Source organism: Pan paniscus, chromosome 12, assembly GCF_029289425.2.
Source record: "Pan paniscus chromosome 12, NHGRI_mPanPan1-v2.0_pri, whole genome shotgun sequence".
Lineage (NCBI taxonomy): Eukaryota > Metazoa > Chordata > Mammalia > Primates > Hominidae > Pan > Pan paniscus.
Window position 1 is genome coordinate 18,304,688 of NC_073261.2, and position 23,255 is coordinate 18,327,942.

The following is a 23,255-nucleotide window of genomic DNA, read 5'->3' on the forward strand; positions in this document are numbered from 1 at the left end:
ATTCTCCACTTTCTCCAAGAACAGCCACAAGGAAAGTCTCTCTGTTGGGACAGTGAAGAGACCTCAGACCCTTGGCAGCAGGTGGGGACCCGCATGACCTCCGGTAGACACTTAAATCCTGGGCGAGTCCCTCCGGTGGGGTGTGTGCTGCACGCGGATTTCTGGCCATTTTTAACCTGAGGACCAAAGTGATTAATTTCCCAGGGCGCTTCTGCCTTAGAAATCGCAGATCTTAGGTGGGTGAGGAGGAACAAGGGGAGCAAGAGGAGTGGCTGGCACAGATTCAGGAGAAGGCAGATGGCCGCTCCACCCAAAGAGCTCCCAGGGCCAGCCCAGCCACAGCCCAGGCAGGTGGGCTCTGACCTGTTCTCTGACAGTGCACCCCCATCAGGGAAGCATTTCTGCATCTATATTCTAATGTACCAATGATCACTCGCATTATACATATGTAATGTGTATCTTTTGGTGTATTTATCTAGTGGACCAAATAATATATTTGATTACCAAAAATATATAAAATAGAAATTAAAACTAACAAGTTAAAATTTCAGTAAGTTTGAGTAGAATTTCTCATGTCTTCTTCACACAGAGTGGCATGCACCCTACCTTGGAGATCTCTGGCTTAGAGCAGTGGTTTTCAAACGATCCATTGATTGGGTCCTGACCGGCCTTTTTAAGAAACGGAATAGAATAAATATTGGCATGCGTCCATGTGGTATGGAAGTAGCTTCACAGACCATTTCTCTAGGCTCACACACTGAGGCGGTGTGCCCTCGGTCAAGATGTCAAATGCAGTGTCACTGTGGGTCACACCCACAAAGACAGAAAGCCGTCGGCACCCAGGGGAGATGACAGACATTGCCTCCAGTAGAAATAAAAGGCCCTCTTCTTCCTGTTTGCACAGGGTGTGAACCTGATGCACAAGGAGGGGGGCCTGGCCCACGCTTGCCCCTCTTGCTGAGGACCAGGAGGGGCCCTCACAGCTGACTCAAAACCCACAGGCACCTGGGGCTGGGACTGGATGTCTGTGTGTCTGCAGGTGCGCTCACCTGTGTTCTATGTGCAGCTTGTCTGGGACGGGAAACCAGATCCCAAGGTTGGTGAGTGGCACCTGAACTTACCCTGGCTTGTGTGGCCTTGGGCCTATGATGCTGCATGTGATGGGCTCCTGGTGTAGCTGGAGGGATGGTGCATTGTGCTGTGGTTTACAGGACATCAGCCAGACTATCGTGGTGGCTGCGCACTGCAGCCCTCATGTTCTCACCTGCTACCTCCTCACCACTAATCTCTATTACCTAGAAAGCTCCAGGTGGCAAGCATTTCCTCCTTCCCTCCCGTCTCTATACCCCCTTCTCTCCTCTAGTCTCTCTCTGACATCCCAGAGCAACCCTAGGAGAACAAAGCCAAAGTGATCAGATCAAGATGTCACAGCTGATCCTTGGAGTTCTGAGGATTAGAGCCTACTTCATCCTCTTGCAGGGGTCTCATTTCACAGATGCTTCAAATGTTTAGTGCTGGGGGCAAAGTACATGCTCGATAAACACCTATTCCATGCATAGGTGTTTGAATGAATGCAGCTAGCATTTGCATGTGCATGCAGCAGTGGCTGTTTGTTGAGTATATTCTAAACACTGCTCAGCACTTCTCACCCCTCTACAGAGCTGTAACTCACATCGCACTTCAGACACAGGGTCAGCAGCTGAAAGTACCTGGGGGGCCTGGCTGGGGAGGGTGGTGGATCTTGCATGAGTCCAAGCCTCACTCAGCACTCACTGAGTACCTGCTGCTGGTTGTGAGCTCTGCCAGGCAATCTGTGGCAGGTGGAGCTTTTTCACAGCAAGAACTTTTCTTTAGGATGTGTTCCATGTTCACAAAGGAGCTTAAGAACAGGCATGCTGCAACTAACTCATCAGTGAAAAATTGAATGAAAGTGCTACTAGAGAAAGGCTTGGCTGAGAGGGGAAGACAACTCAGTTTCTATGGTTACAGACAGGACGTAACCATAGAAAGTGACAAAGTATTTCAACCAAAAGGACATAAGTGACCTAAGTATTTCAAGGTCATGGAGAGGCGTGGGCAGGCGTAGGATGGTGAATGTGTGTGCATGTGTGTGCACAGGGGTCAAGAGTTGTCTAAAGGGGTTCAGGTTGTGAGGGCTGAACAGGAGTCAGGATGGACACAAAGCTTCTGTCGACTCCTGAACAGGGACCGAGGAGTCCCTGGAATTGGTGTGGGGAGCCCCAGGGTGGTTGGGAATCTGGGCCAGTGTGGGAGCAGCGGAACGAGTCAGGAAGGGCCGTGTGCGGGTGGATGGGCCGGGGGAGGAGACCCCCCCGCAACCATCTGGGGCTGTTGCTTTGGAAGAAGAAGGTGGAATTGGGCACCTACTGCAGGCCAGGGGCTCTGCTTAGAACTGTGAAATAAATACAGGCAAAACCCCTGCTCTCCCAGATACCCAGACAAGGAATAAGTGAATATTTCATTACATAGAGGACGTTGAATGGTGAGAAGTACATGGAGGAAAAAGTATGAGAGGAGGATGTGCTGAGGGGCTGCAGGTTAAATGGGGGGCCCAGATGGGCTTCACAGGGAAACTGACCCGTGAGCCAAGACCTTGAGGAGATGTGGGAGGGAGATGGCCCCATCACATCTGGGGAAGGGTGATGGGCAGGTGGGAACAGCATGTGCAAAGGCCCTGTGGCAGCAGCTGGCTGGAGTGTCTGAGGAAAAGCAAGAAGGCCAGAGTGGCTGGAGCAGACACGTGGGCAGAAATAAGGTGGGGGTGATGGGGTCAACTAGTGCTGAAGCTTCTGAGCCCCTGGGAGGTCCTGGATCTCCCCTGAGATGGGGGACCGGAGGGCTCTACAGCAGCACAGGGACACAACAGGATCCCCCGGCCATGGCGCTGAGAAAAAAGGTTGCACAGGTGAGGCACTTGGAAGCTACTGCAATCATGTTATGAGAATATTCTCACAATTTAATGAGAAAAGCCAGGCAGAAATACTGATACAGCGCAATCTCAAATTTGTCCAAAATATATGTAAATTTATACATAGAAAAGAATAAAAGAAACAGAACAATATGCTAACAACGTTTCACCTCGTTCTTTCTCTACACACATATTCATATTTACTGGTAGGATTATGGGTGATTTTAATTTTCTTCTTTACACTTTTCTGAATTTTCTTATTTTGAGCAATAGCCAGGTATTATTTTTATAATCAGAAAAAGTCATTAGAAACAAAAAAGCAGATTAGGCTGGAGTCTCCATCGACCTATGAGGAGACCTCCTGAGCTGCGGCAGTGACAGATTTTTTTTGATTTTGTACAAAGCGTGAGGTGCCCTAAAAAGCCTTTGATGTCTTTGGTTTTGTGAGAATGCAGTCATTTTTTAAGAGCATGATGTTTCAGGCAAGGTCTAGCAAAGGTTTCCTCTTCCTTGGGCAGTTTTGTTTCCAGCCCTAGGTGACAGCCACCAGCTGAGGGGGACACAGACCTGGACTGACACCTGAGGGAGATGCCAGGATCCTGGGGCTGCCCCTAGGAGAAGCTCTAAGAGCTCAGAAAGTGGTAGGGATTAGCCGGGCCCAAATGGAAGGGAAGCAGAAACCCAGAGAGGTGGGCAGAGGACTCACACTCAAGGGCCGCAAACCAAGGCCCAAGATCCAGCTAATGCTGGTTTTTGTAAATAAAGTTGTTTGAGGGACAGCCCGCCTGCTGAGCTATTGTTTATAACTGCACTTGCCACACAAGCAGCCACAGTGTTTTGTTTTTTTTTTAAACTTCTTGTAACAGTCATAGCGGCCCCCTGGTGTTTGGTCCTTTTGGCTTCATGTACGGCCTGCCCTTCCCTGCTGCTTCCAGCAAATTGCAGAAGCCACACAATGTCACCTGTACATGCTCCATATGCGTCTCTAACGGATAGGGAGATCCACCGGGGCTAGGCCATCCTCAGGGACTGGGAAGAAGGCCAGAAGCCTGGGTCACTTCCTCCTTCCCTCCCCAGCTCTGTTGAAAGGAGCAATTCTAGGCAAGGCGGTCAGCTTTGCAGCCTTGACCCTCTCTTTCAAGGTCTATGCACGTTCCTTAGCTTCCAGATCCAATCTACATTCTGAGATTTTTCAATCCTAAAGCTAGCACTTCCATTCCAGCTCATCCCTCAGCTGGATCCAAGAACAGGGTATGAAGAATTGCTACAACTAAAACCCCAACTTAACCCAAAGGGACATATTTAAAAACAGGTGAACAGATGCATTGTGTTGCAAATTTACCAATAAGAAATATGAAGAAGAGCAGAGTTTCAACCAAACGTCCATCTCTTTTTAAATAAAAAAGGCTTTATGGACGTGTAAATTTGACCCCCTGGGTTTATTATTTTTGTTTCTGGTGCCAGGTCCTACCTCAGTCCAGTGGCTGCAGGATAAGTCTGCAGCCGTAACACAGTCCACCCTGGCAGGGCTGGCTGGGACACAGAGGCTTAGGCTTGGCCAACCCCTTGAGGTCTGAGAGCTTGTGTGGGCTGCTCCCTGCCTCTGATGCTCAAGCAGCTGACCTCAGGCTCTGCCTGCAATACACTGGTTGTCCCTTTCCCAAAAGCGCCGATTATTTCGGACAGGCTCCTTTGCCCTGGACAGTTCAAGGAAACTCATTCTCTAAGTGATTGTTTCCTTCACATAGAATGAAACCTAAGACTATTCCAAATTGTATTTTCAAGAGGACTGGATATTCATATTGCAGCATCAAAAACAACACGCTGCTACTAAAATGTATTTTTGCAACAGGACATGGGGGCTTCTTCCTGCTCTCTGCAGAGTGACATGGGAGGTGACTCAGGGGACACTGGGGTTGTGCAGGGCCCCCAAACTACAATTAAGGTAACAATCATTTCTAACACATAGTTCTCCCTTTGTGCGCTGTTTTGTGCACTTCACTATGTCTCCAATTCAATCCTCCTAAGAACCCTTGGAGGTGGGTAAGGTTATTACTCCCATTACACAGATGAGGAAACTGAGGCACAGGGAGTGACAGAGAGAGCCAGAGCTTCTGCTCGACTGTCTGATGCCAACGTGGGCAGGGGTCTGGCCTGTCAGAGGGACAGAGGAAGGGACAGAGGAAGGCCAGCATGCCGGGACAACGATCAGGGCCAGGCATGCAGGGAGGGTGTGAGGCTGGGTGGACCCACAGGGTGGACTGCAGTGAGGAGTCTAGATTTATTCTAAGAGCAATGGGCCCCACTGGTGGCTTGAAGCAATAGTGAAGTAAATGGTTCCTGGTTCCATGGCTGTGTGAGAATGAACTGTGGGGGAGGAGGGACCCTCAGAAGCCACATGGGAACCATCGGGCTGGAGTTGCCCTGAGGCCTTCTGCCCACTCCCCAGGGGCTCAAGACCTGTGGGTTCCCTATGACCAGAGCTCAAAACTTTTAGTCTAGAAGGCTCCCTCCACATGCATTTTACACTATCAAAGTTCACCTCAGCAAAGCAGCGGTGGGCTTAGGAATGACAAGGACGTGGTCAGCAGGAGTCTATGGACACAGGCACAAGGTCGCGGGCACTGGGCAGAGAAGGGGCCTGGAAGAGAGACCCCAGACCCACATGCAGAGCAGATGCCAATGTCCTCAGAGTGACCTGCGGGAACCCCTGAAGCCCGTTTCCCACTGCCCCTCTGGCCCCAACCCCTCTCCTCCCGCCTGCCTGCTTGGTCACCCTGGCTTAGAGTCCCTCGGCCAGCTCAGGCCACCCCTGAACCTGCTCCCTCCCTGCCCCTCCCCGAAGGCCGCTTTCCCTGCCACGTTCCCCAGCGCTGACAGGAAAACTGCAGTTCCCTCCTCCCAGGCCCTTCCTCCTCTCCTGGTGTTACTTTCTCCACAGAGAGTAGAATCCCCTCCAGACTTGCTTTTCTTCGCTGTTGTGTCCTCCCTGGCAGATGTGGTCTCCAGGGTTCTCCTCTACTTCATTCAGGCTGCATCCCCAGGGCCTGGCCCGCAGCCGGCGCTTAAGGACTGGATGAACGTGGGACCCCAGGCGGCCTGGAAGGAACCGTGGGGAGGGCACTGCCCAGCAGTGGGATGTGCTCTCTCCACCAAAAGCTAAGCCACCAACAGAAACCTAAGGGTGGGAGGAGCAAGTGGTCCTCTGATGGAAGCAGAGATGGAAAGGACGGGCTGCCTTCATTTGTGAGGGGCCAGCCCTGAAGGAACTGTTTGTGGCAGCCAGGAAGCCTCTAGACTGTCATCAGAACCTTCTCCCTAACAGACACTGGAGACTCAGCAGGGTGGTAGGGTGGAAGGGGCTGAGGGATGAGAAATTACTTAAAGGGTATAAGGACGGACTGATCACTGAAAACAGGACGTCTGGAAAATGCGGCTGATGTCCCAAGAGCTTCAAACTAAGACTCTTAATTGCTCTCACTTTCAAGGATTTGGGAGGTGTTTATAAAAGCAACAGAGAGTAGCTCTGAGCTCCTCTGAGGGGGTTGAGCAGAAACGAAATGAAGCTGGAATCAGTGCTGTTTCTCATTCTGCATCACAGGTGGAATTCAGGTGGTTACAGAAAGTGCCCCACAGGGCACACACACGGTTTGGGCATTTCCCGGACCCGAATCTTAAACGTGCCTCAGCCCGCAGCAGCCTGCACCCTATCCATTGGAAACAGAAAGTATTAACAAAAGGTACCATGGAGGAGAAGCATGAAGACAAGAGAAGAATGATTGCAACTGGCCCAGAGTGTCAACCTTGGTCATAATCCATTGCCAAGTCTTAGAACTAAGGGTGAGGCAGCAACAGCAACTGAGACCTGTAGGATAGATCGCCCTGCAAAGATGGGCTGCTCTGGAATAAAGATGTTTGGGGTCCCCCATGACCCCCCAGTGACTCCACATGGGTGTGCTTGGTTCCAGCTGAAAAATCAGACATGGTTTCTTCTGTACCACATAGCCCTGAACCTCAGCCAAGAAGTGCTGCTGTCTCCTACAGGCACCCAGTGCCAAATCTCTCCACAGCTAAGTATGCTTTCACTTCCATGCCTGAAAAGCTGCAAGCACTCACAAGGTCTGCCTGGGGACAAGTGCCTCGGAGCCAGGGCCCGCCCTCAGGGCTGCATGGAATCTGACACTGGTTTCCTCCCAACTTCTTTAAATGTGGATGGTACTTCCTAAGGCCGATCTCCAGGTTCAGACACACTCTCAAGTCCTGAGCGTTGTGATTGGAACACTCAAGAAAGAAGTGAGCATGGGCCTGGAAGAGTGTGGTCCACACATTAATCCATAGAATGAGATGGTGGGAGGAGAAGCTGCAGGTCAGATTGGGGCAGGTTCATAATCCAACAGCCAAATGTCTCTGCACTAGGAATCCTGAGAGCAGAGAACGTTGGGGGTGCTAACTTCAAATTCTGGCATGGAACTGCTCATCAGCTGCGGGCCCTGGATGGGGCTTGGCTGCGTCTCTCGTCAGGAGAATGGAGCCTTCCTCTTCCCCTAAGGCTGTTCTGAAGATTCAGTGGCAGACGGATGTTAGAATGCACCAGAAGGATTTGAAGATGTGACAGGGCTCGATGTTCCAAAGGAAGGTCCTGGAGACGACTGGGGTGCTCTGTGTGGGGTGACAGAGGGGCTGTTTTAAGATTGCTGAGGCCTGGGGACACAGCTGCAAGACGGAAGGGCATGTGCTAAGTGTGGAGAGTTCATGCAGATGAGGACTGAGGAAAGGCCAACCACGTCGGGGGTCAGGAGGTGGGCTGCTGAGGGAGGTGGGCTGCTGAGGGAGGTGGGGTGGCCAGTGGGCTGGGCGCAGGTGGGCCTGGTGCAGGCAGCCTCAGCCCCAGGCTGAGTCAGCCCCACTGCAGCAGACTCTCCCCTGGGCTGGGCCTGCAGCTTTCCCAATGACTTGTGTGATCTGAGACCAAAACAGATGTCCCTTCAGCAACTAAGACAGACCCTGTGGTTAAGGAAACAAAGTTACCTATGTGCTGGCATGGTAACTTCCTAAATTCCTGGGCTACAAGGAAAGCCACACTCTTGCTAAACTCCCTAACAATAGGCGCTATCAGACCCCTCTGATTTATAACCCAGACCACTGCAACTCTGATGGGACAGAGGACAGCCCTTACAAACACCCCTTTCTCATAAGCAACTGCAGACCTCAAGCCAGTTTCAGCAGCTTATGGAGGCTGTGCACAGGCTGTCTTTGTGTCCTATAGTTCACCTGTTGATGGAAAGAGCCAAATTCCATCTCATTTTAATGCTGAAACCCCACCCTAAAGTGACATGAGATGTGTGTTACGTACATGTTTGCCCACTGCACATGCACTCAGCTCCCCTTATAAACATGCACAGCTTTCCCCCAAACCTGCTAAATATGTCTGATTCTACTATGTAACACAGACCCTGCGAGCCATAAAATCCAACTGCCCTTCCCTTCTGCGAAGCGAGAGCACCTTCGTTCCATGTCAGGGACTATCTATTCCTGGTTTGCAAACTGATGTCACCAGTAAAGCTGTCCTTTCTACTATGTAGCCACCCTGGGGGCCTTTCTGACAACACTCAAATGCTCACTGAAGTTTGCGAGCCACAGCCTAACTTACTCAGGCAGGAAAGGTAGAAGTGAAAGGGAAGACAAGAACATGGAAGCCCGGGGGACTGGAAGCTGAGTCAGGGCACCGTGATGGCCACGCTGAAGGGAGGGCAGGTGGACGTGGATGGCCCAAGATGCCCTGCGGAGGGTAGGTGTGAGAACTCTGTCTCCGTAGGATTGGGTGGGTGTGCATGCTGAGACCAGCAGGGCCCAGCGAGGAGCTAAAGTTAGGTGTAAAAGTAACCCTGCCATTGACCTGCTCAGTGGGAAGTGCACTGTCTACATGAGTGACAGGAGAAGCAGAAAAACAGATGAAGCCTGGGGGAGAAGCAGTCTGGACACAAGGTTGGAGCTCAGTTACTTCCACCGGCTGCAGGCCAGACGCTCCAGCAGCCTGCCCCACGGCCGCCTGGGTGTTCAGCTGCCCCTAGGCTGACACACTTCCAGTCCTGAGTAGTCTCTTCAGGAGATGACTCACTTAAGCCTTCCATCGTCGCATCCAGACCAGGACAAGGCTCTGCACTCAGCAAGTGGTAGACCACTTGGTAGACCCGTGGAGGAAGCCCTCTTCCTGACACACAATTACACAACTACTGCTTAAAGCCAACACAGGTAGTCCATTTTAGTTACCAAACAGTCGGCAATCAGCAACGACTCCTGCTGGTCTACATGCATGCAGCTTCTTTCTGGCGAGGCTGAGTGCACTGGTGCTGAGGACCAGTGCGTGCCCTGCTGGGGCCTCCAAAGGCCCTGAATTAGTGTCTGGCTCTCCAGCATCGAGGTCTTGGGAGGAACCTAAAAAGTTTGATGCAGGTGGTGGGGGGCACCTGGTGGGCAGGGATTGCCTGGCTAAGGTGGGCAGAGTGCGATCAAACCTCAGGAACTATGGCACAAGGCTCCATGTGCCCCTTCGCCAGGCCCTGACAACATTTAAGGTGGGCTGTGGCCCCAGTGATGACTGAGCCACTCAGGCTGCGGTCAGGGCTACTCACTGTCCCCTCAGAAGCTTCCAGGGAGGCTGGCAGCGAGGACAAGGGGCTTCACAAAAACTTACTAAGCTGTCTTGCCACAGATATACAAGAACTGCTGCAAGCTCCCCAGCTTAGACCCATTTAGAGATGGTCAGTGGGGCATTCCCCATGCTTGATGAGCTCTGTAGAACACTGAACCACAACCCAATAACACTGCACAGGTGCACAGGGTGGCTAGCGCCTGGGCCCCACCCTGTGCCAGGACCCAGAAGGGAAGCAACTGTGAGTTACAGGTCTGGCCTCAAAGGGGCTTAGGGAGACAAAACAATCACAGCAACAAGACTCCCAGCAGCAATGGAATGTAAGATATTCTATTATAAGATGTTAATTTCACGAAGACCTCAAAAAGACTTAAGAAGAGAGAAATCAGGGTGAGCCGGTACCTAGGCACCTACCTATTTTTGCTGGAGACAAACAAACCCAAACTACAATGAACACCCATGTATGTGTGGATCACGCCTTGGCGGTCAGATCCTGGCAAGAAAATGTACAGACCCCAACCATGAATGCGACTGGAGTCTCCCTCTTATGTAGTCTTGTCTCATTTCTTTACACTCATTTATTTCTTTATGCCATTAATCCAATTGAAAGGTAAGGGAAACAGTGGGTTGTTGGTGAAGGCAAGACCACTGCTTATTCTCCCTGATAGGTCTAAGAATTTGCCTCCTGGACCACTCTGTTCAGACACAGACACAACATCACACTCCAGGAGACACCCCACTGGGTGCTTGCCTGGTTCCTCCCTTCTGGTCCCTGCCTCTGGCTTTCCTGCCCAGTGTTCTTGGCAGTGACTGGGCTTCACCTGCAGGAGGGCTTTACAAAGTGTTCCTGGAGGCACAGTCCACACTGACACAGAAATGCAAGCAGGATTGGCATCCACACTAAGGCTGGGGGATCCCTTCCACAGGCTGTCGCTGCGGCAGGAGCTTGTAAAAACAGAGGATGACGAAAAGCAAGAAAAAAAAAATGAAACTTCAAACAAAACTGCATCTTCCCCAACGTTCCCTGGCAGACATCCCTGAGTATTTTTCCTTCATACTTTCACATCCCTTCTGATGTGGCATCATCAGGGTGTCCTGACTCTTAGAAGCAGCGGCCACATCTGTCAGCAGAAGTGTAGGGAACACCAGCAGTGAAACAAACATGCGAGGGGCTCGCCTGGAGAGTGGGACCGCGGGACGGGCTTTGGCGTTTGGTTGTAACCCATCTCCATGGTAAACAATGACTTTAAAGGCTTTTCCAGTTCCTCATCTAAGGAAAAGTCCTGGATTATTACTTTGGCACTGAAGCTGGAGAGATTGAGCCCTGGGGAACCTCTGACCCTTATTTCAAAATTCCTAAAGCATCACTGGCTAACATCTGCTTAGCCAAGGTGAAATGATGGGTAACATTTTTACCCTCCTGCTCCAGACACTGAAAACAAATCTATGAAACAAGATTTGCAGACATGGGACAGCAGAACGCACAAGACAGCAATCACCAAGAGCGGCGGAGCCCATAACATGGGCTCTGTTACTGTCTCTGGGTTCTCTAGCCTCTCCCTGCATTGAGAAGACAGAGTTCTGGGTCTGGGGAGCCACAGTGGCTACAGGATGCAGGCCAGAGTTCTGGAGAGGAGGGAGCTGCAGAGAGAGACAGTCCTGGAGATCTGCAGAAAGTCCCCTGGAGTCTTCAGCTGAGAGCTGATCAGGGCATTCATATGAGGGAACTATCCAGCACTGGGGAAAGAACTGCCCACAAGAAGAAGGCAGAGCAATCTCTGAGCTCACATACAGCCAGGAATAGTTTTCATTTCCAACTTCCAGAGTGGAAGCCTCATAAGTCATGGGGCATGGAGTAGAGGTTATAGCCTCAGCAGTAGAGAAATTAGCCCCACATGAAAGGCTTCCCTGGCTCTGCCTAACAAAGCCTCAAAGCGAGCCTCAAAAACACCAAACTGAGTCTAAGCAACTTAACAAAAATCAAAGCTCAAGAACATCTGTAGGAATGCCAAGATGTCCAATACCCCAAACAGTAAAATTCACAAAGTCAGTAACCAGCTGAAAATTACCAGGCATGCAAAGAAAAAGGAGGGTGCCTCAGAAGCATCACATAGCTCCATAAGCCCATGCAGCCTCTAGTTCATAGGCAAGATTAAGAGTCGGAGGTGTTCCAACCCCGTCTCAGGTGGGGGTGCATAAAGTCAACTGGGAATTGAGAACTAGAGCCCCCATCCTTCCATCCCTCTCCCACTGCCTATGTGGTTCTTGGCATGCTGGGTTTCTCTTAGAGAAGCTGAGGGGGTCTTTGGAAGGAGGAGGGAAGGCAGAGACCAGGACAGTGAATATGAGCCAGCTCCCTGACCCAGAGTGCAAGCCGGTGGGTGAACCCACCGACCACAGGATCAGACAGGTCTGGAGGTGCTGAGGAGGAGACAGGAGCCTCAGTTCAGCACCTGGGATACTTCCCTTGTGGCTCTCATTAGAAGCCACACCCTTCCTCTCTTCCTCCCTGAACACATCCTGCCTGGCCCAGGCAAGGGCTGAAAATCCACAAGACCAAGGTAAAATGGCAAATCCAACCACGGCAGAGCTGCTCACTACTTTGAGGTAGTGCAGAACGCGGAGTGTGCACAATTAACAACAATGCCCGAGCTATCCGCTCCCAGTGAGAGTTGTCGTTGTGCCTTTAAGTCATCACCAAACGTCTCAACAGCATACTTAAGAGGCAGAGGTTCAAAATAATAGCCTCTCTTTGTAAAAGATAAAGTGACAAGGAGGCACCGGTGCTACAGGAGCAGGAGGAACTGAGCTTGATGTTGCTGCATCAACCAAGGCTTAGAACCCAGTGGTCTGATGATGCACGCTATCATCATTGTGCTGAAGATAAGCACTCTCAAACGGAAAATGGCCATCAGCAGGAACTGCTGCTATTTTTCTGGGTATTATATTATTTCGCTAAATAAAGATTTTCATTTTGGCTGCCATTATTTTTTCCAGGATCTATAAACAGCATTCCATCCACAATTTGCCCGAACACCACACCATATTAATTCAACAACCAACTAAGGCACAAGCATCCTGACATCAGACAGAGGCTTGGGTCTGGCGTCACAGAGTCTGAATCTTCTGCCCCCTCCAGCTCTGCTTCTTCCCCGGATCCTGGGGTTATCCTACCACAGCCACTGATGCTATGGCCTTTTTCTGGGTTAGCAGACACTGGGATGACTAGGAGGCTCATCAGCAGCAGCTGGGCCCCACCTCCACCTCTCATCTGTGACCCATTGCTCACCACGTGCTCCAGCATCTCCCCACACAGACCAACGCCCCGCTGGCCCACGGAGGTCCAGCACCCTCAGGCTTCACACTTCTTATTAGCCAAGTGGAGAGGAGTGTGCACCCATCACATGCCCCTGAAAAGCTGCTCAATTAGAAAGAGACAATCAATGGAAAACGCCAAGAATAAACAGTTACAGCTCTAATTGAATTCTAGACCTTCCCCCAGGGAAAGGCACCTACTTTTTCAGCCCAAGCCAAATCCAAAGGCAGCAAAATAGCCTGGACTCTGAGCGGCTCTCTGTTCCTTCCTAAGCAGACCTGTCTGGGGTATGTGCTGGCTGCCGGGACAGGTGCTCCACACCCCATCTCTGTCTGTCCTCACGTTGCAGACTAGGGTCTATCTAGGCACAGGATGGTCACTGTTCACAACGGAAACTTGGGGGAACAAAAGAAGGGGTTCCTCCTCCCCGCCCTTTACTGTCAGAGATGCTGAGATGCTGGCTGTCTCTAAGGATCCTTGGGATGCCACCACATGCACGTGTGGGGTGAGGGCATGAGGGTCTACCTAGGTGACCACTCACGCACACACCAGCAACACAGGGAGCAGCCAATTTCTGAATATCCTATTGAGGATAAGTAAAGCACTATCTCTGGGGGGTCTTTTTCAGTTGGTTCCTTGAGAACTGGGTCTCCCCATTACTCTACCTGGACAACCGATGTTGTCAACGTGGAGGCAGAGCTTGACACTTGTGTCTACTGTCTTTCATCATTTTTTTGAACTATTTTTGGATCAGGATCCTGGCCCCATGGAGAGGTTTTCCTCGCAGACAAGAGTCACTGGCGTATTTGCTAACATGCCTTCTAAGTCTCCATGCAAGCCACCCACCCAGGCTCTGTGTGAGCAGCCAGAGGCAGCCTGTGTCCCGCCCCCAAGTCTCTCCAACCCGAGCTGCTTCCTTTCCTGACAATGCTCCTTAAAGACAGCTTCCAAGACGGCTGCCTCTCCTAAGCATCCACACCCTGGACCTGTGTCCTGGTATTGTTGACATCATCCAACTGCAAACCTCACCCAGGCAGGAAACTGCCCTGCCTTCAAACCCATTCAGCTAACCAGGCCAAATGTGTTCAGTGCTCAGGAATGACACAATGATCTTCAATCAACACAGGAATGGACCGAGGAGCAGCTTTCACTCCACAGACATTTACACCACCACCACCAGCACAGGACAGTGCTCTCTGCCCACCCCAGCCAGCCCAGCCTGTGTGTTCTTATCTTCTCTATGCCTCATGGCTAGCCCATGACATCTGCCACTGCCGTTTGAAGGGAGAAACTGAGGCTCAGGAAGGTAAAGGGGGTGACCACAGGCCATGCCCCCAATGTGCAGGTGATGTAGGACAAGCTGGGCCCAGCCAGGTCTGCTCTGAAGTCTGCATCGCCCTGAACTGCCCATGGGTTGCTCATGGTCCTGCCATCAGGGCCTATGAGGAATGGGCCCTGTTCTCAACAGCCGAGGGCTGGGCCGAGGCCTGACTCCAAGCAGGTCAACTTGGACCCTGTGCAAAAAGAGAGGGGGGCTGCAGGGGTGCTCAGCCCCGGCACTCATGCCACAGAGAGGGCAGAACTCTGGATGACGGAGTCCCTCGCCTGCCATCCTCCTGTGAGTTCACTCTGCCCTGGCCCACTGGGAAGGAGGAATTCCTCAGACTGGCTCATCCTCACTCCCCTTAGAACAAGCGCCTTCTGAAATTCTGAAAAACCTCAAGGGCTAAAGACCCAGAAGGAAGGCCCGGTGGAGTGTTTGGATTTAGTTCTTGTCCCATCCGCTAGACTAGAGTTCCAGAGGGTGAGAGGCCAGGCCCACTCCTCTCTGTGCCCCTGAGTGGACACTGGGGCAGGGTCAGCCTAGGCTCCTGGCAAGGGGTGCTGTCCAGCTGGCATCTGATGAACAGGTGTCAGGGAGACGTGCCCTGGGTCCTGGCATGGGGACGGCCGCAGGAGAGTTTCTCACATCCTTTTGCAAAACGATGGGCGAAAAGGACAAGGAGGCAGGTTCCAGGGCATGGGACGGTGGCTGGAGCCATGGGAAGAGGAGCTGGGCAGGGAGTGAGGTATCTCCGGTGAGCACAGCACAGATGGGGTCAGTGCCCAGGGGAAGCAAGCCCAGCTCATGGGTGAATGCCTGTGGCAGGTGGGTGCCAGGGGCTGTGGAGAGAGGATTATTTCTATAGAACAGCAGAGGGAAATGTACGTATGTCCAGGGCAGGGTCCACCTCCTCTGAAAGCAGCTGAAGCAGTGCAAGGCCAGGCTGGCTCCAGGCCAGCTGTGTGCCCTTCAGCTCACTGTGCCACTGGCAGGCCCTGGTGGAGACACAACCACGGAGGGAGAGCACTGTGCAGGGCACACTCTCGTTTACTTTGTGAGGTCCACCGTGGGCTTAGCATCATGGCCTGAGCGGCGCTGATGGGAAGCTGAGGCCAGGTGAGGCCAGGCGAGGTGAGAGTCCCTCGGTGAACCCCATAGGGCAGCTGTGCACTGGGTAGAACCCTGCCAGGTGCCTGCAGATCCCGGCTGGAGCGGCTGTGGAGGACACCTTCGTGCAATCCAAGCTTATGTGAGCATGAAAGAAGATATCCTCTTAGTGTGAGGTGACGGGTCTGCTACATTCCTTCATGCACCAGGGGACAAGCATCACCGGGACTGTGCCGGCTGCCTGTGCAGTAGCCCAAGATGGAAGCTCCAGGCTCCCTCCTGGCACGTGGGTCTGACTCTCTCAGGAACCCTGCAAACACCCAAGTTCCCACCTCAAATGCCTGTGCGGCCTCCCAGAGGGAAGCAGTTTCGGCCAAACCAGGACTTTCCGATCCACCAGGATCCATGTGGTGTGTGGTGTGCAAGCAGTCAGTACATAAAGAATGAAAAGTCCCAGGAAACACCTGTTCAGGCTGGTCTTCAGTGGCTGCTGAGAGTCCGGGGGCCTGTATCAGAGCTGAGGCTGCCAGGCTATGGGTGTGTGGCATGGAGCCCAGTACTGCATGGGCAGCCATCTCAGAAAGGGGCAAGAGGGGCAGTGGGGCCCCCTGCCCAAGGATGCTTGGGAGGAGGTCTGTGTCTCTGAGCCTGAAGGACAGTCCAGGGCTTCCTATCCAGGTGGGTGGAAGGGGCTGTGCCCAAGAGTGGAGGCAGAACCTGTGAGTGGGTGTGGGGGCAGGTGGGGCTATGGAGCTCTGCTCATGGCCCTGAGGGAGGAGGGCTTTAAGGTGGCTTTTCAGACCCACAGGCAGTCATGCTGCAGGAAGGCACAGATGCGGCTGACTCCCCAGTTTGTCTCTGAGTGTGCCTGTGGAACCAGGAAGAGATGACAGAGAGCCTGCTGGACTGGGTCTCGGGCCTGCACCTGCTTGCGGACTCCCAATGGTGCCTGACAGCTTCTTCCAGAGGAGGGGCTGAGGGGCCCAACGCAGCCTTCAGCCACCTCCGCTACTGTCAGCTGCCTTGGTAAGATCTTACCTGTCCTTTAAGATTTGCTCTTAGCTTTTGAAATTGCAGTTAGAAGTGTGTAAAGCTTAACTGGACACCATTTTACAGCAGCATAATCTGTGCAGCTCTCCCGAGATCAGGACACGAAACCTTTCTGCAGCCCAGAACCTCCTTACCTCTTCCAGTCAGAATCCCCAAGGTCACTACTGCTCTGACTTCTGTCACAACAGAGGAGTTCTGTCTGCTTTTGAACTTCCTAAAAAAACCCATACGGCATTTACTTTTATGTCTGGCTTCTTTCAAAAATTTGACTTGGAGATTTGCCTATGCCCTTAAAGCCATTACTCTTTTGTTCACATGCATGGTGGGAGAGCGTTCCATTGTATGGATATACTGCATTGTCCTCAGCCATCCCACTGTTGATGGACACTTGAGTGGTATGCTGTTTAGGGCCGTGGTAATGAACTTTCCATGAACATTCATGTATATGTTGGGTATCCCAGTAAGATTCTGCCTGGAGAAAAAAGTTTGGCCAGCTACAAATGTCCGAGAGCTCAGATTTCTGACTTCTGGACGACATTGTAAGTGGTATTCGTGCATTAAGTTCTTTGGTCTTAAGCACCAGGACAGAAAAGCTAAAGCAAATGTGCAAATACATGGAAACTTGCAAAGTGTTGAGGGCAGATGTGAATCTTACAGGAGAGTGTGTGTGTGTGAATTATCTGCCATTTCTGTGGGAGGGCCTCAGATGGCCTGGGCAGCACATTCAAACTAAATGTGCGAGAACCACTGGTCCCGAATATTTGAGGAAGAGGGGAGGAAATGAGAGATGAGGCTGCAAAATAGACTATGGACTAACTGCAAAGGGCTTTGAATGCTAAGCTAAAGCATTTGGACTTTATCCTGCAGGCAACGGGGAATTGACAGATGTTTTAAACAAACATCTTTAAGTATCTGCACACTGTGTGGTAGGTGTGGCAAAGCTGGCCGTGTCACCCGTGGGCTTTCGGTGCCAACTCTGAAGCCCTTAAGTGTGTCAGGCAGGGGGGACACATGGAGCCCAGCACTGAGCTGAGTAAACTGCAGTTCATTAGCCAGAGACAGTGGAGAGGCAGGAGATGGTGTGAGAGCAGGAGAGTGAAGGGCTGGCTGAGTCTAGGGCCAAGAGGCCCGCGCTCAAACCTTGGTTCTGCCACTCCTCGGCTGTGGGATCTTGAGAATGCTACGTAACCTTTCTGCACCTCTGTTTGCTCATCTGTAAAGCAGGGCCATTCATGGTTTTCATATGCCAGTGTTGCTGAGAAGATTAAATGAGCAGGTACTTCCAAGTGTCTGGCACACAACAAGCACTCAGGAAGCATTCACTGAAGCCACTCTTATGGGACGACGCTGGTGGTTACAGCATGAAAGCATGTGGTCAGCTCACCAATGTGCACATGTGGCCTTGCACTGACAAATGGCAGACACACACACCATAGGCAAATACTCCTACATACACACACAGCCCCAGGCTAGCAGGTGTTTTAAAGACACACGTGTTAAGATGCTTTCTGCACAGCAGCTACCCTAAACGTACTCACTAGAAACCTGGTGCTTTAGTTACAGAAAAGGGAAAGGAAATTAGTAGGTCTGGAATTAGCCTCAAAACACCTTTGCTGTGGTGCCTCTCAGGCAGAAGAGTTGCCCAATAACCCTGAGTCCAAGGAGGACTTTGCAGATGGCCAGCAACGGTTCCTTCCAATCCGTGTGCAGTGGGAAGGGAAAATGCTGCCTTGGGACGGGTTCTTCCCCTCTGGTGCTCATGAGAAAAGAGCAGCAGCACTTGGGGGAGTTTGAGAAGCATGGGTGCCAGGCGCAGGGGTCCCTTGAGAAAACGGGGAAGGTGCACAAGGGGGCCCTGCTGCCACTGCCCACGTGGTGAGACGATTTGCAGCCAGGCCTGGGACCAGCCACTCAAAACTGGCCAAGGCAGTGCTCACAGCACTGACCCCATGAGGTGAATCAAAGCCCACACACAGCAGCTCTCTGGCCAGAGGCTATTGTGGAGGATCCTCTTTCTCTCTTAGAAAAGGGGCTTCAAGGTCAGGTGACCCCACTGTAGTGAAACAAGGGTGGGCAAGAAGGAGCCAAGTGTGGGAGGGCGGCACGGTCTTACCTCCACGTACAGGAGCGGGAAGATCCCGATCTTGTCTCCCAGCATGCCTTCCGCCCAGTTCTCATCCACTCTCCTGAGCACCGTCAGAATCTCATCCTGCAGTTCCGGGTCCACCGTGGACACAAGCATATGGACACACACACAATGAAAAAGGAAACAAGACACTGGTTAGTACTGTGGAGGCTCGGAAGAGATTCCAAGGAATGAGTTCAAGAAGAGTGCATTATCCATTCAGGTATCTGACATCTTCACCCAGGAGCACCCTCTCTTTCTTTCTTTTTGTTTGGAGGGAGGGGTGGAGTCTCGCTCTGCCACCCAGGCTGGAGTGCAGTGGTGCAATCTCTGCTCACTGCAGCCTCCGCCTCCTGGGTTCAAGCGATTCTCCTGCCTCAGCCTTCCAAGTAGCTGGGATTACAGGCGTGTGCCACCACACCCAGCTAATTTTTGTATTTTTTGGTAGAGATGGTGTTTTGCCATGTTGCCCAGGCTGGTTTTGAACTCCTGAGCTCAGGCAATCTGCCCGCCTTGGCCTCCCAAAGTGCTGGGATTACAGGTGTGAGCCACCGAACCCAGCCAGCACCCTCTCTGACACTATTGATTATAGCTGCAAAGAGCCCTATATGGGAAAGCCTGGCAATGTACCACAGAGTTAGGGCTTTAAAATGCAACTCCTATTATTTATTTAATGAAATAAAAATATTTGGAATAAAAATAAATTCAGCTAAGTAGAAAAGGCTTTAAGATTCTGGCTTCATCCAAGAACAAAAAAAAACTCAGTCCAACTACATTTATTTAGAGTCATGGGCACATAAAGCTTTCAATAACCCTCTTCAATTCTTTGGAATATTAAACAATACCAAGTATAAATGCACAAAGTGGAAACAGATGGAAGGAGAAAGGAAGAGGCAGGCAGCAAGGAGGAAAGGCGGGCTTTTGCGGGGGGTTGAGACTGGGAGATGGGCAGTCATCGAGGAAGGAAATACTCAGGACACTGTCACAGGTACCAAGAGACACAGAGACGAACGGCAGGGCGGGTGAGAAAGAGGAAGAGGACGGAGGAGAGATGGGGACTCACAGTGGGACGTGACCAGAGAGGAGCCCTGGGGGAAGGAGAAAACAGCTGTAACAAGTGTCAAGAGAGACAGACAGCCGGGTGCGGTGGCTCACGCCTGTAATCACAGCACTTTGGGAGGCCGAGGTGGGTGATCACCTGAGATCAGGAGTTTGAGACCAGCCTGACCAACATGGTGAAACTCAGTCTCTACTAAAAAGACAAAAATAAGCCGGGCATGGTGGCAGGCACCTGTAGTCCCAGCTACTTGGGAGTCTGAGGCAGGAGAATCGCTTGAACCCAGGAGGCAGAGGTTGCAGTGAGCCGAGATCGTACCTCTGCACTCCAGCCAGGGTGACAGAGTGAGACTCCATATTAAAAAAGAAAAAAAAAAAAAGAGACAGAGACAGAGACCACCACAGCAATGGCCTGGGCAAGACGGGTGTCACTCCAAGGGGCCTTTGGCGAACCTCTGTTCCCTTCTCCAGAACCATCCCTCCTTCGGCAGTCAGATGCATCATGGAACGCCCCAAGGCCTGTCAGCCTAAACTGCCCCCGTTATTTGTTCTCTGCTAGACCAGCGGCGAACCTCTGTTCCCTTCTCCAGAACCATCCCTCCTTCGGCAGTCAGGTGCATCATGGAACGCCCCAAGGCCTGTCAGCCTAAACTGCTCCCGTTATTTGTTCTCTCTTAGACCAGCTGGCCCATGTGTGACTTTAACAGGCTAAGGAGGAGATGGCCAAGAGATGGCCTCATGGAGAAGCCCCTCAGAGCTGAGTGTACCACCCGCCTTTCCAAGGAGCCTCTGATGCTGTAACACAAAGCAGCAATTCGGGACTTACAGGCCTCTTTTGGGGTCAGAGGGAGAGATGTTTTAGGCTGGTGGGGTCCAAGAAATCATCAGAGAAACTGCTTCACCGGGAGCGGAGGGGGCCGTAGGGTTTGGTGTCCATCCGAGTTGAGGCAGCATTGATCTAACAGAGCTGGACAGCCCATCTGGGATCACACAGAAGGAGGGCAGGCTGGGCTCTGTGCTGGGAAGCTCCTCCCATGCCTCTTCCAAACCACCCTCTCCCAGGAGAACAAGTAGAGCGTGGGGGCCACCAGAGGCAATCACACCCCTCACTTTCCCCATCCTCTCCCCCAACCCCCAGCTTCAAAAACACCCAAACCAAAAAGATTTATGACTTTACAATGCCACTTTTTCCAACTGACATTATAGGCCAGAAAAACGTAAAGAGCATTCTAAGAGCATCATATCACTTCACACAGCCCAAAAGTCAGCCTCAGGTCTGGGGGCATTTAGCAGAGCGTCCCTCCAGCAACGCTCAGCGTTGAGTGTGCGGGGCTTTTCTTTCTTTTCTTTTTCTTTTTTTAGACGGAGTCTTGTGCTGTCGCCAGACTGGAGTGCAATGGCCCAATCTCAGCTCACTGCAACCTCCACCTCCTGGGTTCAAGTGATTCCCCTGCCTCAGCCTCTCGAGTAGCTGGGACTACAGGTGCTCACCACCACGCCCGGCTAATTTTTTTTTTTTTTTTTAAGAAGAGACGGGGTTTCACCATGTTGGCCAGGATGGTCTCGATCCCCTGACCTCGTGATCTGCCCACCTCGGCCTCCCAAAGTGCTGGGATTATAGGCGTGAGCCACCATGCCCGGCCGAGTGTGGGAGGGCTTTTCTAAACACCACGAGGGCACTAGAGTGGAGCCCTGGCTTGGGGGAGGCGCCCACAGAATGCTCCGGAAATCTGTGCCTGACCTGCCTCTCAAGCTCACCACCAGTAGAGGCCCAAGGCATGATTGGCCCAGCTTACATCAGCCTAAGGGCCTAAGGCTTCGCTGATCACATAAAGGGAGAGATAACCAAAGGCTTCCCACACATCAGAGCTGTCACAACAGTAAAATATCACAAGATAGAAGTTTAATTTTATAAAAATTAAAAACAAAAAGAAGAAAATGCCAGATTAATTTTGTTTCTTTCATTCTTTCTTTTTCTTTTTTTTTTTTTTAAAGAAAATACCATGATATCCACACTGGTATCTAACATTGGTCTAGAAATTAGAGCCAAATAAATAGAAAAATAAGACAAGAAGTATAAATATTAGAAAGAAAGGTATATAATTTTCTACCTAGAAAAATTAGAAGCAAGTGAATATTAGAATAAGAATTTGAGGAAGGCTGCCAATTTTAGGATAAATACATAAAAATCATTGGCTTTCTCATATACAAGCAATAATCAGTTAGAAAATGTTACTAAAATTGGCCAATCATTAAAAAAATAAAATTAGTTCTCTAATCCACTGTATATGCCAAAATTCATTCCATAAGGATTAAACTTGAATGTCCAAGAAGAAAATATGAATAGATGTTTAATCTTGAACTGGGGAATGTATTTCAAGGTATGATAACAAAGATTTGGCTACAGCAAAACTAAATACTCAATGTTAAAAATAGCAGAAACAAAACAAAAAGGCAAATAAACAGAAAAATACTTGCAGGATACATGAGAGACAAAGGCTTAATGTCTTTACTGTATAAAGACTTAAAAAAACAGTGGAAAGGCAGACAAATACCTTAAGAGAAAAATAGGCCAAGGCCAAAAATCAGGGAACTCATGAAAGAAGAAAAACAAATTTCCATTAAACATATTTTAAAATGGCATACCTGGCTAATATTCAAAGAAACACAGTTTTAAACAGGAAGATTCCCCTTTTGTTCCTTTGCCTGTCAAATTAGCAATGAGAAACATAAACCCAACTCACAGTGGTGGCCAGTATGCATGGAACAGGCACTTTCCCATTTTTGGTGGGGATATAAATGTAGGGCAGGCAGTTCGGTGATTCCTATCAAATATCAAAGCCTTGGAAGCCTGTGCACCCTCCGAGCTACAAATAGCCACTCTTAGGAACTCTATTCTAAGAAAAATCAAGTGTGCAGAAAGATTTGTTACTGAAGACATTCATTACAGTGTTTGTTAAACTAGAGAAAAACTAGAGACAAATGCAAAGAAAAAGGGGACTGGTAAAATAAATTACAGTATTGTGCATTCAATGGAATACACTCGGTCATTAAAAATGATACAGGAGAGAAATAATGGAAATTAAAAGAGAAATGTTAATATTAAATTCAAAAAACAGGCCAGGCACAGTGGCTCATGCCTGTAATCCCAGCACTTTGGGAGTCCGAGGTCGGTGGATCACCTGAGGTCAGGAGTTCAAGACTAGCCTGGCCGACATGGTGAAACCCCGTTTCTATTAAAAATACAAAAATTATCCAGGCATGAGGCCATGTGCCTGTAGTCCCAGCTATTTGTGAGGCTGAGACAGGAGAATTGCTTGAACCCGGGAGGCAGAGGTTGCAGTAAGCTGAGATTATACCACTGCACTCCAGCCTGGGTGGCAAGAGCAAGACTCCATCTAAAAATAAAAATAAAAAGTAAAAAATTCAGACAACAGGACGGGCACAGTGGCTTACACCTGTAATCCCAGTTCTTTGGTAGGCCGAAGTAGGCAGATCACTTGAGGCCAGGAGTTCGAGACCAGTCTGGCCAACATGGCAAAACCCTGTCTCTACTAAAAAAAAAAAAAAAAAATTAGCAGGGCACAGTGGCATATGCCTGTAATCCCAGCTGCTCTGGAGGGTGAGGCATGAGACTCTCTTGAACCAGGAGGTGAAGGTTGCAGTGAACCAAGATCATGCCACTCCACTCCAGCC

At 50.7% G+C, this 23,255-nt stretch overlaps 1 protein-coding gene across 1 annotated transcript in view; it reads right to left on the reverse strand.

The window, feature by feature from the left end:
• The window catches only part of SH3RF3 (SH3 domain containing ring finger 3), a 374,465-nt gene that overhangs the window by 114,170 nt on the left and 237,040 nt on the right, over positions 1–23,255 (reverse strand). The window contains exon 3 of the mRNA XM_034953589.4: positions 18,492–18,587. Coding sequence (XP_034809480.2) covers positions 18,492–18,587 — 96 coding nt within the window. The remainder of the gene's footprint in view (positions 1–18,491; positions 18,588–23,255) is intronic.